A 16573-nucleotide genomic window follows, 5' to 3' on the forward strand; every position below is an offset into this window, starting at 1 on the left:
GATAATGTCTCATTCCATTTGATAATCACATTTAACTTCAATTGGAGTGGATTCAAAATTGATCATTTAAAAAAAAATGCAATAAATCGTGAGTTAACTCATATGCGATGAGTCGCGTTTAAAATGTTAATCGTTTGACAGCCCTGATAAGAACGTATATTAGTGAAAAGATGAACAAATAGGAAGGGGGGAGAAGGGAAGGAGGGTGAAAGCAATCTTAAAAAGGTGGGTTTTGAGGGCCTGTTTAATGAAGGGAGAGTGTGAGCCTGTCGACGTTAGGCAGGTCGGTATGTGGCAGTGTTGTGCACAACACTGCCACATATAAAGGTTAGAGGTTTATAGAGGTTTCACAAAGGTTAAAGGTATTCTCACCTCCACCATGGTGGAAGTGAGAATACCTTTATTTTATCTGATGTCAGAGGCCTGCCTGACTATAGTAGGAAGCACTTAGAACCTATTTCAAGGCTGTACATTTTAACATTTTATTAAAAAAACACATCACAAATAAACATGTAGCCTAGTGGAAGGCTATATACACATCTGTTTGTATCATCTTGGTGTATCGACTTCATTATATTCGTTTATTCATGATGAGATTACTTGATACACGCCCAACAAAAACACATTTCAAATGCTTTAAAACAATCGACACAAGCACAACCTTTTCAACTGAAGTTCACCAAAGGCACATAAAAATTGCGTTCATGATCATAAATGATCCTATTACCATGAATCATTGAATTCGCGGATCTTCCCATTCGATCTGAAGTGAGCGGTGTATTGTGGTGGTTCTGGACCTCCGTCCCCGGCTGGGACTAGAAGTCCGGGAAACGGACGGTCAGCACGCTCCTCTTGCCGTACGTGCTGGAGCCAACGTTGGTGGGCTCCAACAGTCCCGTCACCCCGATGGTGTTACTGGACCGCCCCATGAAGTCCGCCAGTCTCTGCGTCACGCAGGTGGCCGCGTTGCACTTTCTCTTCGCGATGTGATGGCTGCAGGGAAATCCTTTGTTAGGACACTTGATAGATTGTTCTACTTTCAATCCGTTACTTTCCAAAATAATTCGTCGTACTATCCTCTGCCTCATTTAGGTCTACGATGCGTCCATGAGCAAAGAAAACTTAAAACGATTTTAAAACATGGGCCTAGTACTGAAAAGGTTTTTAAATGGATAATAATTCATTTTACTTCCAAATACAATATTGTATTGTTCTAATAAATCTAAACTAGCCTTTAATAAAGAGTTACCCAACAACCAAAATAAACCGCAGTATGAGCGCCACCTCTAGGTGAATAATGGTCATTACAGCTGCAGTTTCTGATATGATGAAATGACCTCTCCCATAAGATGAGTGACGTCATGCCCTCATTCAGAAACAACCCTGGAACTTTGTTTAGAGAGCCATTCCATACAACATCTCCAGAAATCACAAAATGACAGGTGCATTGCCAGCCACCATCAACCCCCCACACCCCTTTTACACACCTATTGTATGTTGTACGTCCTTGCACTTAAAAACAGCATTGTGCAGCATCTTATCCTATCTTATCTCATCTTTGTTGTGTAAGGGGAATGGGTTAACCAGAAGATTGTCAGTGCTTGGCACTTGGTTCTATGAACATCCTTACTGTACCGACCACGATCTATGGTTGTTTCTCTTTCTTCTGGCAAATGTACTTATTGTAAGTCACTTTGGATAGGAGCGTCTGCTGAATGTAAACGTCAATGTAAATCTTGTCTTCTATCAATAACCGGCTGAATGGTTCATTGGTGACTCCATAGGACTCTGTTCCAGAAGACTAGCCACTAGGCGGGTACCTGTTAAGGGCGGTGAGGCCCCTCGGGGCCCTTGGGGCCGGGATGCGCAGGAGAAGGTCCGAGAGCATGTCTTGAGGCTGCCAGTCTTCAGCGTCTGGAAGAGCGATCTCTGGCTCCCTGGCGAAGGATGGGCTGAAGTACCTGCATCACAGGGGAGGGGTCAGAGGTCAGACCCCATCCACATGATACCCTCTTCACAAGCCTTGCGAGGGCCACAGGGGACAAGTGGCCACTTGGGTTCCGGAGGCCTCGGCTGGCCACCTCTCCTCCACTCTCGTCCTCTCCAAGTCTCCTCCATTCCTGCCTTTCTTCCTCTCTCTTCCTCCCTTCCCCCCCCGATCCGTCTGTCCCCAGACGTCACGTCTGATCTGGTGTTCGTCTCTTAGTTACAGGTTTACATTAACCTGTTATTAAGTCGTTTGGCGGAAGCTTTTATCCACTTACAGCTGAGGAGGAGGGCAAATCGAGGCTTACAAGGAAAAAGCGAACTTGTGCTGCATTGTCTTGTTTCGGAAAAAATGGAAGAAGTCAGAGTCTAGAGAAGCTAAAGGAACCCAACACAAGGTTGTGTAGCGTTCTCATGAGCCACAGTGTGTGAGATGTTGCATCGTGGAGACACAGTGATGGTCCATCTGTCACTTGTTCCCCTAGAATCTGCATTACCCCCCCCCCCCCCACACCCCTCCTACGCACTTATTGTACGTTGTACCTCCTTGCACTTACAAAATAATGCGTAGCCTCGTGTAGCCTCTTATCCTAGCTTTCTTTGAAGTGTACGGGGAATGGGTTAACCTAGCGATGGTAAGTGCTTGGCACTCGGTTCTATGAACATCCTCACTGCAGCGGCAGCGATATATTGTTGTTTCTTTGTCTTCTGACAAATGTACTTTTTGTAAGTCGCTTTTGATAAAAACGTCTGCTAAATGCCCTAAATCGCAAATGTAACGTAAAGTGCATCTCCACAACGTGCGTTCTACCCCAGAGCTGACACTGAGTGCGGGGGTCAGTCTGGAGATGCAGATCCAGGTGAGGACGTGGCGGTGTGAGGCGGTGTCTCTGCTCACCTGAAGCTGTGTGGGGCCGTGTGAGCCGAGTCCAGCAGGAAGGGAAGGATCACGAGGAGCACAGGCAGCTTCAGCTGGCGCATCGTTCCGGAAGATTCCCTGAAACTGTGGGACACGTCGTCTGCTTTCATGGAAAATTCACTCATTTAAAACATCTGTTACACATAGAAATTATATATGAATGAATAATGTTCATTTAATAACTAGAAGGCCACGTGTTTATTATTATTCCTACAATAATCAATCCAGAACATGTTCAGTTTGCACACAAAGCTATTTATAAACTACTAGTTGATTTCATGACAAATTTTATGATTAAACGCAAGCGAATTTCTATACATCTTAAAGAACCAAATAACTTCCACACTGAAATAAGTTAATATCCAGGTCCGGTCCAAAGAGAAAGACTAGGAGAGAGAGGGATGGTACTGAGTGAGGGACGGAGGGATAGAGAGAATGAGAGAGACCGTGGAGAGACATAGAGACCTGGCTCGGAGAGAGAGACAGGGACAGGGAGAGAGGGACACAGAGATCTTGCGAGAGGAGAGAGACAGAGATGGACAGACAAATAGAGAGATGAAGAAGGGGAGATAGATGGATACAGTTTGAGAGAGAGTTGGACAGAAATAGACAAGACGAGAGCAATGAGGAGAGAGTAATGGAGACACGGAGCCGGACGGAGAGCAGGAGCGTACCCACCTGGTTGAAGTCACTGTGCGCTGGTCCCCCTGGCTCTGGTTTGGTCTCTCCGCCGGAGGCTGCCTCCTGACGTTTATACCCTCCCTCTCCTCCTGCTCCTGAAGCCACCACCCCCTTTCAATAGATAGCCCCCCCCCCCCCCCCCATCTCAACCCGGTTAAAGTGTGTGTGTGGCAGTGTGGGTGGGTTGGTGGGGGCGTGTCTATATCAGAACCATTGCTCCCATTGGATTAATTTGGCACGACATGCTTTTAAACACACTCATTTCTGCACACACACACAGACAGACACACACACACGTGTACGTCACCGTCTTCATCATCACCTTCGTCACCGCTGTCATCAGTGCCGTGGTGGGAGTGACCGCCGTGAACTCAAGTCCAACTCTCTAAAAGTTTGAGGACACTCGTACACACACGCACACACGTACACACGTACACACATACGCACACACACACACACACGCGCACACACACACACACACACACACACACACACACACACACACACACACACACACACACACACACACACACACACACACACACACACACACACACACACACACACACACACACACACACACACACACACACACACACACACACACACACACACGCACCTCCTCAACTTCTAGTGTCCGTGAGCCCTGGCCCTCTGTCGCCCCCTAGGGGGCTCAGGGATGATAAATAATGAAGCGGATCCAGGATGAATCCATCAATAATTTATGCAAACTCATTATTAAAAAAAACAATGATGAGCTACCCGATTTATTAAGAAAATGAAAAGTATCATAACTAGAAGTATTAAGAAAAATGGGTGATAATAGCTGCTGAACACGCGAGGAGGAATCCAAATCTAATTAGCACTAGACTTGTCGTACGCTCCGAACACAATCCGTCGGTTCCCTTCTGTGTTCCCTTCCAGTGTCCCGTTCTGAACCGTTTGCTCTGAATCCTCGACTCAGGCCTCTTTAGTACGTTAGTCAGTCGTTAGTCGTCGTCGTCGTCGTCGTCCCCCCCCCCGCCACTGACACCGCTCACATCACCCGCTCACAGATTTCCCACGTGGATCTTGATGAAGTCCCTTCATAAAGTAGGAGCTGGTTTACACAGACCACATATGGAGCTTCTGGGATACGAACTACCGCATGAGTCTTATTGAGAGCCAGGCATGAAGTGGGTTCGTCGAGAGAGTGAGATTAACACACAGTTGGAATTGTGTTATTATGTTTTTGAAGAATTTTGACATAAAACAAACCATGCGCTAATTGGTCTTTAATTACATAATAGTCAGCAGGTTTATTGTTTTTTACATCAGACATTTTTCTGCATGTTAAATGACGTATATATAGGCCTAGACGTTCATTACCAAGGCATCTAGATTTTTGCATAACAGCGTTACGACAGCGACGGGCCGACCAACACCTGTAAGTGCAGGTCATCCACACGAGCAGAGCCAGCAGGGAGGGACTCGATCGTCCGCTGCTATGAACGGCCGACCGCTCAGGAAGCTCTTTGTTTTGTTGTGATCTCATGAATAACGCGGATAAATTAATCTCCCCTCCCCCGACACTCGTCCAAACCATTACACAGACGAGAGGACCTCCATTACTTACCTCGGCATCGTTCACTCTGACATCTCATCCAAACCAAACCACTCGTCTGTTCTCTTGTTCCTACTGTTGTGTCGGCGGTGTTGTGTTTCCACAGTGACCAGGCAAAGGGGCTTCAGGATTAAGATCAGATTCATTACAAACGATACTCACTAACCAAGTCATTAAAAGTATTCATTCAATTAGAAAAACCAAGAGTTGAATAAGATACAGTATATCAACTCTGTAGATCAGATAGATTGCAGTGATGCACACTAAAAAATTAATCTTTTGACATCATAATCCAAACAGGGAAAGTGCATTATTGCTTAATTACATGAAAGCAGTCCAAGGGATTCCTCAAAGGAAAACGTTTTCTAGTTATAGAGAGTATAAAGTACTCAGTAAATGCTAAATAAATTTAGCATCATTAACGTGCTGAGAACCTTTGTACCTTTTGAATTTACACGTCAATTATTAATATTTGCTTCATAAATATGGCATATTCAGGCACTCCTGCTTTACAATTTCATTGACTAGAAAACAGGGATCCTTAACAATGAAAACATTTTGTCCAGCGGTTATAGGGAGAATACTAAGGACAATAATGATCGTGGATCAGGGATTAGATCACGATGTCACGGTCCGCCATTAAGACTGGCCTCCCACAGAGACCTCGACCTCCACTGTCACAGAGTCTCCCCTCCTCTTCCCTTCCTTCAGCTCCCCGTTAGTCTTTACAAAGACCAGCTCCTCCTCCTTCTGCACCTCCTCCTCCTCCTCTCCTTCTCCCCTCTCCCCCTCGTCACTCGCTTCCTCTGCGTTCCTCCCCGGTCTTCTTTCAGGAGGTGGAGTCCTCCTCCCCTCCTGCTGCAACTCCTCCTCCTGCACCTCCTCTTCCTCCTCACCTGTCGCTCTCTGAGCAGGTGTGTCTTCCAGAGGAGGCGGGGCCACCTCTGCGTTCCTCCCCTGTTTTTCTCCTGGAGCAGGAGAGCTCCTCCTCTCCTGCTCCTCCTCCTCCTCCTCCTCCTCCTCCTCCTCCTCCTCCTCCTCCTCCTCCTCCTCCTCTTCCTCCTCACCTGTCGCTCTCTGAGCAGGTGTGTCTTCCAGAGGAGGAGGGGCTTCCTCTCCCGGGTCGCCGCCCCCTGTCCCCCGTCCGTCCACCTCCGAGGCTGGGAGCAGAGCGGGGTCGCCCTGACTGGGGGCCGGCGGGGTCCGGGGCCCCAGATCTTTCAGAGGGTGGGGCCCCTGCGAGGTCTGGGGGGGCCCGGGGGGCTTGCGGAACTGCCGTCTCAGGACGAAGAGGAGCGGGACGAGGAAGAGTTGGGAGGAGCCGCTGAGGACATTGATCAGACCCAAGAAGATCATCCTGGGGGGAGAGAGAGAGAGAGAGAGAGAGAGAGAGAGAGAGAGAGAGAGAGAGAGAGAGAGAGAGAGAGAGAGAGAGACAGAGACAGGGACAGAGAGAGAGACAGAGACAGAGAGAGAGGGAGACATAGAGAGAGAGAGAGAGAGAGAGAGAGAGAGAGAGACAGAGAGAGAGACAGAGAGAGAGACAGAGAGAGAGGGAGACATAGAGAGAGAGAGAGAGAGAGAGAGAGAGAGAGAGAGAGAGAGAGAGAGAGAGAGAGAGAGAGAGAGAGCGAGAGACAGAGAGAGAGACAGAGAGAGAGAGACCTTCTAGGCTTAAAGGAGCTATATATAACAATGGACTGCAGTACCCTTTTTAAACACTTGTGTCAACGTTGCATAATTTGTACCTTTAAGACGTTTTATGATACATAAAGTTTGGGAGGTCTTGTGGATACGATACCAGTCTGCCTTATGACTGATGATGGGGTCAAGGCAGACGGGGATGGGGTTAAAAAACCTAAGTTTAAGAAGTCGGGGTCACAGCGATTTTGGGCCCTGGAAGTGGGCTCCGGGGGTCATGAGGTCACAGGGACACGGGGTCACTGGGGGTAACCCCCACTGTTTACCTGTACATGTTGGAGTCGTACATGCGACACGTCCCCCGGTCGCCGCAGCGGGTCGACGCCCACTTGAGACAGGTGGTGTCGATCAGCGCTCCGAAGTACACCGGCGCCGGGAGACCCCCTGCAGGGACACAGGACACACCCGGGACGTCCCATGGTCAGAAACATTGGATCTTATTATAGATCTTCTACTGGTTATTCATGCCTGCGCCTGACATCGATCGAGACTGTATACACACCGGCACACACACAGACACAAACACAAACCCACACATATACACTCATGTTGGCCTCTCTCTCTCTCTCTCTCTCTCTCTCTCTCTCTCTCTCTCTCTCTCTCTCTCTCTCTCTCTCTTCTCTCTCTCTCGCTCTCTCTCTCTCTCTCTCTCTCTCTCTCTCTCTCTCTCTCTGATGTAACAGGTCTTACCCAGTGCTCTGTAGACCATTGCCTGGATGCCGAGCGCGAGAGACTTCAGCTCAGGTGCGATACATCTGTACAGAGGGACATGCAGACATTCATACTATAACAGTGTTCACATCCGGCCTCCTTACTGCATGGATGCTAACTGTGTGACCTTACTGCATGCTAACCATTTAGCAATATGAATGGAGCCCCTTTTGTACCATATGTTTATTATTCTAGCTAAGCAAATGTGAACCTAACATGATTTCTACCCATGTAACCCAAATAACGCAGTATACCTTATGCTAACCATATAGCCCTAGATAGTGTAGCATACCGTATGCCACACTCTCTACGGCTTCTTGGATACCATACGGTATGCTAAACTATCTAGGATTACAGGATAATGTCTAGGATAATGTAGAGAATGCTAACCATGTAGCCCTAGATAGAGCAGCATACCTTTTGGGGAGCGTGTCTATGTTCCCCGGGTCCTATGTTCCCCTCTTTGTATGAGACTGTGGAACATAGGACCCTTTTTTAAAAAAAGGGTCCTATGTTCCCCGCTTTTCCCAAAAAGGGTCCTATGTTCCCCGATATGTATGTGACCGGGGAACATAGGACCCTTTTTAAAAAAAGGGTCCTATGTTCCCCGGTCTGTTACTTCTTCCACCATTGCTGCCAAATTCCGGCTGAGATAACCACCATTGCATGTCTTTACCTTTTGTGGAAGAGGGAGGGACGTCGGAGAATCCGACGCAGTCTATTCATACGCCACTAAAAAAACCCGAGAAGCCCAATCCCTACGAGCTCCCCGTGCTACGGCCATCCGGAGGCACACAGAGCTTTTGGCCGTGATATTATTATACAATTATATACTATTATATATTATTATATATAGAGATCCGGGAGTCGCAAACCGCAACCATCACTTTCTCCTCCCTGCTGTAGTTCACCCCGGACTGCACTGCATTGAGTTGGCCGGTTGAACGCTGATTGGCTGTTACGTTACACATGTCACTCAGTGGCCACGCTGTTGAACGCTGATTGGCTGTCATCATGCGAATGTCGCGTCAAAGTTTAAATATTTTTAAAGATTGATAGATTGCGGGGAACATAGGACCCTTTTCCCAGAAAAGGGTTCTATGTTCCCCGCTTCTCCCAAAAAGGGTCCTATGCCCCCCGATATGTATTGCTACACGGGAACATAGGACACTTTTAGGGAAAAACGGGGAACATAGGACCCGGGGAACATAGGAATGACCCCACCTTTTGCTAACCATGTAACCCTAGACTAGAGCATGTAGTATACTGTATGCTAACAATGTAGCCCTAGATAGTGTAGAGGATGATTACAATGTAGCCCTAGAAAGCGTAGCGTACCGTATGATAACCATGTAGCCTGGCATGGCTCCCAAGGCGCTTATGAAGGAGCTAAGGACAGAGATGGCCATGTAGGAGGTGAAGCTGCGGACGCAGTCGTTGCCACGGGGACACTGGCCCAGGCTCACTGAGGTGCTGCCCCCTTCTGGGTAGAAGTGGGACAGGCAGCTGCAGTTGTGGAAGACCTGGGGAACAGCAAGCAGTCGAAGCACTGAATCACAGTTTACATCTCAAAGGGCCTCACAGGCACACATAGTGTGCATATGTGTGTGAGTGTGTGTGTGTGTGTGTGTGTGTGTGTGTGTGTGTGTGTGTGTGTGTGTGTGTGTGTGTGTGTGTGTGTGTGTGTGTGTGTGTGTGTGTGTGTGTGTCTCTATGTCTGTGAGTGTGTTTGTATGTGTGTGTGTATCTATGTCTGTGTGTGTGTGTATTTGTGTGTGTGTGTGTGTGTGTGTGTGTGTGTGTGTGTGTGTGAGTGTGTGTGTGGGTGTGTGTGTAACTGCATGTGTGTGTCTGTGTGTTTGTGCATCTATGTCTGTGTGTGTGTGTGTATCTATGTCTGTTTGTGTCTGTTTGTGTTTGTGTTTGTGTTTGTGTGTGTGTGTGTGTGTGTGTGTGTGTGTGTGTGTGTGTGTGTGTGTGTGTGTGTGTGTGTGTGTGTGTGTGTGTGTGTGTGTGTGTGTGTGTGTGTGTGTGTGTGTGCGTCCCTACGGTGGCCTTGCCGCTCCCCGAGGACCCCAGGCACCCCGCGGTGCAGGGCGAGGTGTAGGTGATGCCGCTCTGGGAGCACACGGGGTCCCAGGCCCCCAGGGGGCAGGAGCAGGCCTGGTTACAGGGGGCCACCACCGCCTCGTCCCCGCTCCACACGCCCGCCGTCCTGCAAGGGTCAGGGGGAGGAGTCACTGCCACGCCCTCACCCTCTGGAACCCTCCCTACCTCCCCACCCCTCTATATCCTCTCATGTCTCCGCCTCCCACATCTGTCAATCTCTCTCTCTCTCTCTCCCTTCCTCCTCTCTCTGCCTTTCTACCTCCTTCTATCTTCCTCCCCCCTTCCCTCCTCCTTTCATTTCTGTCTCTCCCCTATCCTCCCTCCTCTCCATCCCTCCCTTCCACTACTCCTCTCTCTCTCTCTCTCTCTCTCTCTCTCTCTCTCTCTCTCTCTCTCTCTCTCTCTCTCTCTCTCTCTCTCTCTCTCTCTCTCTCTCTCTCTCTCTCTCTCTCTCTCTCGCTCTCTCTCTTGCTCTCTCTGTCTCTCTCTCACCCGTTGTAGGAGACGGTGAGTCCGGCGACGGCCACGTGTTCACACTTGGTGCCGAGGTGGAGCAGGAGGAAGAGGAGGAAGGCCACGACGGAGGTGACGAAGGAGAGCAGGGCGCCGGAGAACACGCTCAGCCGGTACCTCTTCATCAGCAGCCCCCCGAGGAAGATCCCCACCGCAAACACCGGCAGCGTCAGAGCGCCTGAACCACAGGGAACAGGTGAGCGAGCGCTAGGCTAACGCTAGCACACCTGAACCACAGGAACAGGTGAGCGAGCACACCTGAACCGCAGGAACAGGTGAGCGAGCGCTAGGCTAACGCTAGCACTCCTGAACCACAGGAACAGGTGAGCGAGCACAAGGCTAACACCAGCGCACCTGAACCACCGGGACAGATGAACAGGCGCTCAGAGTCCCCAAAAAAAAGTTGCTTTTGTTTGTTTCCGATGACAGACTTGATGATCTCTCAACAAACACGCTAAATACGACTCAAATGTGCATTCCTACTTTACCCCAAATCTCCTCGCTCCTTACCGATCACGAAGTTGGCCCGGGAGGCGGACTGTCCAAACTGCTGCTCGATGTACTTGGCCTTGAAGGTGAAGAGGCCGATGACGGCGTTGAACCGCAGCACCCCGGAGCAGAGCAGCAGGAGGTAGGCCGGAGTCCCCAACAGCTGCTTCAGGGACTGGAGCAGCCCTGCAAAACGAGGAACCCGTTCAAAAACACCAACTTTATCCAGGAGGACCCACACGTCTAGCCCCGTTCCAAGTCAAGACTGTGATGATTCTCACACTTTAAAGCGGCCGTCTCAAAGACCACCGTTTTGTTCTCTTTTCCTCTCACCTATTGTGAGAGGTGATTATTGCTCCCAAAGAGCGAAACTGTGTTTCTATGGGTGTGTGTCAAACACACTTAGATACACACACAGACACGTACACACACACACACACACACACACACACACACACACACACACACACATACACACATACACACACACACACACACACACACACACACACACACACACACACGGAAATAGATACACACACAAACACACACAGACACACACGCACACACACACACGCGCACACACGCACACACACACACACAGGTACTCACAGGTACACACACACACACACAAAATCGATATAGAAACCTGTACTGGCGTAAAATTAATTTAAATTCATAATAATGCAATGTAAGGGCTTTCTTCAGTAGGCTCGACCACCATAGTATTTTTTTGTCTTTATTCGGCGATAGAAAGGACTCAACAGTCATGAACATTATTAAAAGAAATCATATTGCAACATGTGTAACATAAACATTACATTATTAGCATCAACTTAACATTATTACTATTAACCTTTGTGGACGGGGGCCGGTCTGTCCTCAGGGCTGGGGGGGACGTCCCCGTCCAGCTCCAGGAGCCCCTCCTGGATGGCGTGGGGGTGGGTCGGGGCCCCCTCCCCCTCCCCCTCCCCCTCGGGGGGGCCCTGCTTGGGGAGGGTGCGGGGCAGGAACCAGAAGGGGATCGCGGAGAGGAGCAGGAGCGCGGTGGAGATGAAGAAGCCCAGCCACCAGGCGCCCACCCAGCGGGCGTCTTTAGGGGAGATGGTCACGCTGTCTGGGGGAGACACAACCTCAAGGCTCAGAGGGGGTGGAGGTCCAACGCTTTGCTGCCCCAGGTCGACGAGCAGCCTAACCGAGCATCTCTGTAGCATCTCTGTATCATCTCTGTATCGTCTCGGTTTCATCTCTGTATCATCTCTGTATCATCCCTGTATCATCTCTGTATCATCTCTGTATCATCCCTGTATCATCTCTGTATCATCTCTGTATCATCTCTGTATCATCTCTGTATCATCCCTGTATCATCCTTGTATCATCTCTGTATCATCTCTGTATCACCTCTGTATCGTCTCTGTATCATCTCTGTATCATCCCTGTATCATCTCTGTAGCATCTCTGTATCGTCTCTGTATCATCTCTGTATCATCTGTGTATCATCTGTGTATCATCTCTGTTTCATCTCTGTATCATCTGTTTCATCTCTGCTTAATCTCTGTTTCATCTCTGTTTCATCTCTGTTTCATCTCTGTTTCATCTCTGTTTCATCTCTGTATCACCTGTTTCATCTCTGTTTCATCTCTGTATCATCTCTGTTTCATCTCTGCTTAATCACTGTTTCATCTCCGTTTCATTTCTGTATCACCTCTGTTTCATTTCTGTATAATCTCTGTATCATCTCTGTTTCATCTCTGTTTCATCTCTGTTTCATCTCGACTCAAGTCTATTTTGGACAAGTCATTTACAAAACCTTATTCTGTGTGTCGGACGCGGCCAATTGCTGAAACGTTAAAGACTTGAAGCTCAACTTATGAACCATTCAGTCATCAAGCGGACGCTTTTGTCCACTGTGAGATTCACCGTTGCCATTGCAATCTTGAAAGGGGTAATTGTATAGGGGGGATTACGAAGGGGTGATTATGAAGGGGTGATTATCCCTGATCTTCATAGACATCGTTAATGAAGATCCAGCATGATCAGGCTCTCATCACCCCCTGTGGTGTAAAGTGGTTTCTGGGAGCCGCCTTAGACTAGAGGTCAGTTGGACTTGGTAGGAGGATGTCACGGAACCAAGTTACCCTTCATGCTATAGTAATTCACAGAGCGTAGTCACATATAATAATCATGTTAGTACTGATGGATAATACTGCATTGATGAAATTCAAAAGGACATAATACAGAACTTATTAATGAGACCACACACACACACACACACACACACACACACACACACACACACACACACACACACACACACACACACACACACACACACACACACACACACACACACACACACACACAGTGAACACGATAAGGGGGTCTCTGTTAGGTTCTCACCTAGATCCACGTATCCTATGTCCACGTAGAGCCGCACACACGCGGATCCCAGGAGGAACCCGAACACGGGCCCCAGGAGGCTGATGGTGTGCACGCACGCTGAGGACCGCACAACGACACCAGATTAACCAATCACCATCTAACGTGATGCTTGTTTGCTGAGCTGACGTCAAGTGGATCCCTCAAACAATGAACCTCTCTATACCTGGCTCACCTCAGAGAGGAGGAGACGGAGAGGGCTTTATGACGGCCACAATGTGCGTCCAAAAGTCTTATTTTCGTGGGGTTATAGAGTAATTCAAACAGGCTTATGGATATGAAATTCCATTGCTGCCATGTCTGTTCTGCTGCATGCCACATAATTCTCTCTCTCTCTCTCTCTACCTCCCGCCTTCCTAACTCTGTGCTCCCAGCTCTCTCTCCCTGCCTCCTCTCTCTGCCTCTTTACCTCCTTCTACCATTTCTGTCTCTCCCCTATCCTCCCTCCTCCCTATCCCTCCCTAACAACCTTCCACTACTCCTCCCTCCTTATCTCTCTCTCCAATACACGCACACACACACACACACACACAGATACAAACACACACCCACACAAACACTCTCTCTCTCTCTCTCTGTGCAGTTATGATCATAACTGCACAGAATATTAAAAACTTTCTTCCCGGGAGAGAGACGGGTTTACTCTGGGTAACAGAGCTGCCCATTGTCCCTGAAGGACCCCCCCCCGTACCGATGTAGAAGGGGGAGTTTTCGGCCCGGGCGTAGTCGTCGATGTAGGAGATCCCCAGCGGAGTGACGGGGGTCTCCCCAAGGCCCCTCAGAGCGTTGCCCAGCAGCACGTAGATCCACATGTGGGAGCTGGGGTCCTTCACACACGCTGGGGGACACACCCACGCATGAAAGCGCGCACGCGTGAAAGCGTGCACGCACGCACACATGAACGCACGTAAACACATGCACGCACGCAATGCACTCACGCACGCACATACACACACGCACACACACACACACACACACATACATACACCAATACATAAACACACATAGTGGGACATAGATCAGTGACTGGTACGGGAACAGAGATCAAGATTAGGAGAATGTCCTCTCAGTGATAAGCAGGGATGCTGTGGACATAGAGAGCTGGTGTTTACACAGTCCTATCTGTAATGATTGATTTGTTAAATTACTTTTACTCTTTATGAGGATTTGGTGGCTACACACATACACACACACACACACACACAAACACACATACCAACAATGTCCTGTTCATACCCGTGCTGTCCGCTAGCGTCGGACCCGGGTCCAGCTCCGGGGCGTCCACGCACGCAGCGATGCTGCCGTTGTCGCTGAGGGAGCTGTGGACCGCCGTGTCGTACGTGTAGCTGGGAAACACAAGAGGCACACGAGAGTGTCCTCTTCAGGCTGGACGGGAAGACACTGAACCTGATTCTGTGTCACTCTGGCCGTAAGGGGCTCACTTGAATTTGGGTCCTCATTAAAGAATGTCTCCGTTTGTATTGAGTTTAAATGATGCAGTCAAGACTCTACAGGAATCCCATTGAAACACAACATGTATATCATGTATACCGCAAGAACCATTTTAAATAATGTGTTACTGGTTGTCTAACTGGGGTTCTTTAACAAGTGGTCTGTCACTGGTGGTCTAACGGGTTGTCTAACTGGTGTTCTGTAACTGGTGGTCTGACTGGTGACCTAACTGGTGTTCTGTGACCGGGGGTCTGTAACTGGTGGTCTGACTGGTGATCTAACCGGTGGTCTGTAACTGGTGGTCTGACTGATGACCTAACTGGTGTTCTGTGACCGGGGGTCTGTAACTGGGGGTTACTGTTTTGGAACCGGTGGGCTAACTGGTATTCGGTCACTGGTTGTGGGCAACCGAGGCCTGTTGCCCTTCCCCTCCAGGCTGTGGTCGGCTGACCTGCCCATGAAGAAGTGCGGCAGTCCGGTGAGGAAGGAGCCGGCGGCCATCAGGAGGCAGCCCACCCCGATGAGCCGCGGCCGGTGCAGCCTGGCGCCAAAATGGCTGACCAGGACCAGAAACAGCAGGTTGCCTAAAGGACGCACGTGAATAAAGAAGAGCCTCGTGGTCAGGGTGGTAGGGTGGTAGGGGGGTAGGGTTAGGGTGGTAGGGTTAGGGTGGTAGGGTTAGGGTGGTAGGATTAGGGTTGTAGGGTGGTAGGCTGGTTAGGGTGTTTGATTGCTCAGAGTTCAACTAGACTCCTCTGTGCCCCCCCCCCCCCCCCTCACCCATCTCGAAGCTGCCGTCCACCATCCCTACGTGGGTGGTCGACAGCTCGAAGCGCCTCTCTATCTGAGTGATGGTGCTCTTCATGTAGGACCCGGCCAGCGCCTTGGAGAAGTACGCAAAGGCCAGCGCCATGATGAACAGCTGGGGAGCAGAGAGAGAGAGACAGTGGCTGATGACCAAGACACACTCCTGGATCCACCACCCGGTTCTGATGACGGCATCTGAGCCACTTTATACTTGGTTAGTTTATAATTAATTTGGTGCATACATCAACATGCATCTCTGCCTTCCCACCGCTAAACCCCCCGCAGGCCCTCCTAGGAACTGCAGGTTATTATTTGTTGTATGGGAGATGTGAGATGGGCGTGTGCTCCAGTACCTTGAGAGTGGAACATCTGCGCTTGGTTTTGGGGCCGGGTCCGTGCTGCAGAGAGACTGTTGACTGGTCATAGCGCCACCATCAGACCACCTGGCCATGTCTCACCCCCCCCTCTGGTCTGTCTGACCACCAAACTCTGTCCCTCTGTCTGACCCCCCTCAGTCTCTCTGTCTCACCTCCCTCTGGTCGGTCAGTCTCAGCCCCTCTGGTCTGTCGGTCTGTCTCACCCACCAAGGGTCTGGTCTATGTCTGTGTGTCTGTCCGTCCGTCCGTCCGTCCGTCTGTCTTTCTGTCTGTCTGTCTCCCCTCCCTCGTTTGTCTGTCTGTCTGTCTGTCTGTCTGTCTGTCTGTCTGTCTGTCTGTCTGTCTGTCTGTCTGTCTGTCTGTCTGCCCGTCTGTCTGCCTGTCTGTCTGTCTGTCTGTCTACCTGTCTGTCTGTCTGTCTGTCTGTCTGTCTGTCTGTCTGTCTGTCTGTCTGTCTGTCTGTCTGTCTGTCTGTCTGTCTGTCTGTCTGGTCAAAGCACTGCAAAAAAAAACAAAGGAAGTATTTTCAAAAGGAATTAAGGGTACAATCCTAAAAAGCGAAGGTAAAAAACTGTTAATCAATAAATCACTCAGTATTCGAGGGGTCACTTTAGCAATCACAACAGAATTGCATCCGTTTCCCATGATGCAGCAGTCTGACCCAGATCCTAGCCCTCGCCTTGTGAGACGATCCTGAGCATTTTAAGATGCCAGACTGCGTGTGTGTGTGTGTGTGTGTGAGGGGGGGGTGCATTCAGGGCATGACCAGCCAGCAGCCCCCCCGCC

The 16573-nt window shown here is 49.6% G+C and overlaps 2 protein-coding genes across 2 annotated transcripts; both read right to left on the reverse strand.

Annotated features, from left to right (window-relative positions):
- Nucleotides 1-420: 420 nt before the first annotated feature.
- LOC130372893 (skin calcitonin gene-related peptide) lies at nucleotides 421-2994 on the reverse strand. The gene is made up of 3 exons (XM_056579055.1): nucleotides 2885-2994; nucleotides 1821-1961; nucleotides 421-993 (listed from the first exon to the last, which is right to left on the reverse strand). Exons 1-3 carry the CDS (start codon nucleotides 2965-2967, stop codon nucleotides 816-818), a joined length of 402 nt encoding a protein of 133 aa, XP_056435030.1. The 5' UTR covers nucleotides 2968-2994; the 3' UTR covers nucleotides 421-815.
- Nucleotides 2995-4824: 1830 nt separating this feature from the next.
- LOC130372622 (solute carrier organic anion transporter family member 1C1-like) lies at nucleotides 4825-15525 on the reverse strand. Its single transcript, XM_056578732.1, has 13 exons — nucleotides 15384-15525; nucleotides 15055-15187; nucleotides 14388-14497; nucleotides 13843-13989; nucleotides 13113-13211; nucleotides 11569-11829; nucleotides 10734-10898; nucleotides 10203-10401; nucleotides 9651-9816; nucleotides 8940-9124; nucleotides 7581-7645; nucleotides 7157-7274; nucleotides 4825-6546 (listed from the first exon to the last, which is right to left on the reverse strand). The coding sequence occupies exons 1-13, from the start codon at nucleotides 15514-15516 to the stop codon at nucleotides 5829-5831; spliced, it is 2499 nt and encodes an 832-aa protein (XP_056434707.1). The 5' UTR covers nucleotides 15517-15525; the 3' UTR covers nucleotides 4825-5828.
- Between the last annotated feature and the right edge of the window lie 1048 nt (nucleotides 15526-16573).

This window comes from Gadus chalcogrammus, chromosome 19, assembly GCF_026213295.1.
Source record: "Gadus chalcogrammus isolate NIFS_2021 chromosome 19, NIFS_Gcha_1.0, whole genome shotgun sequence".
In the NCBI taxonomy this organism is placed as follows: Eukaryota; Metazoa; Chordata; class Actinopteri; order Gadiformes; family Gadidae; genus Gadus; species Gadus chalcogrammus.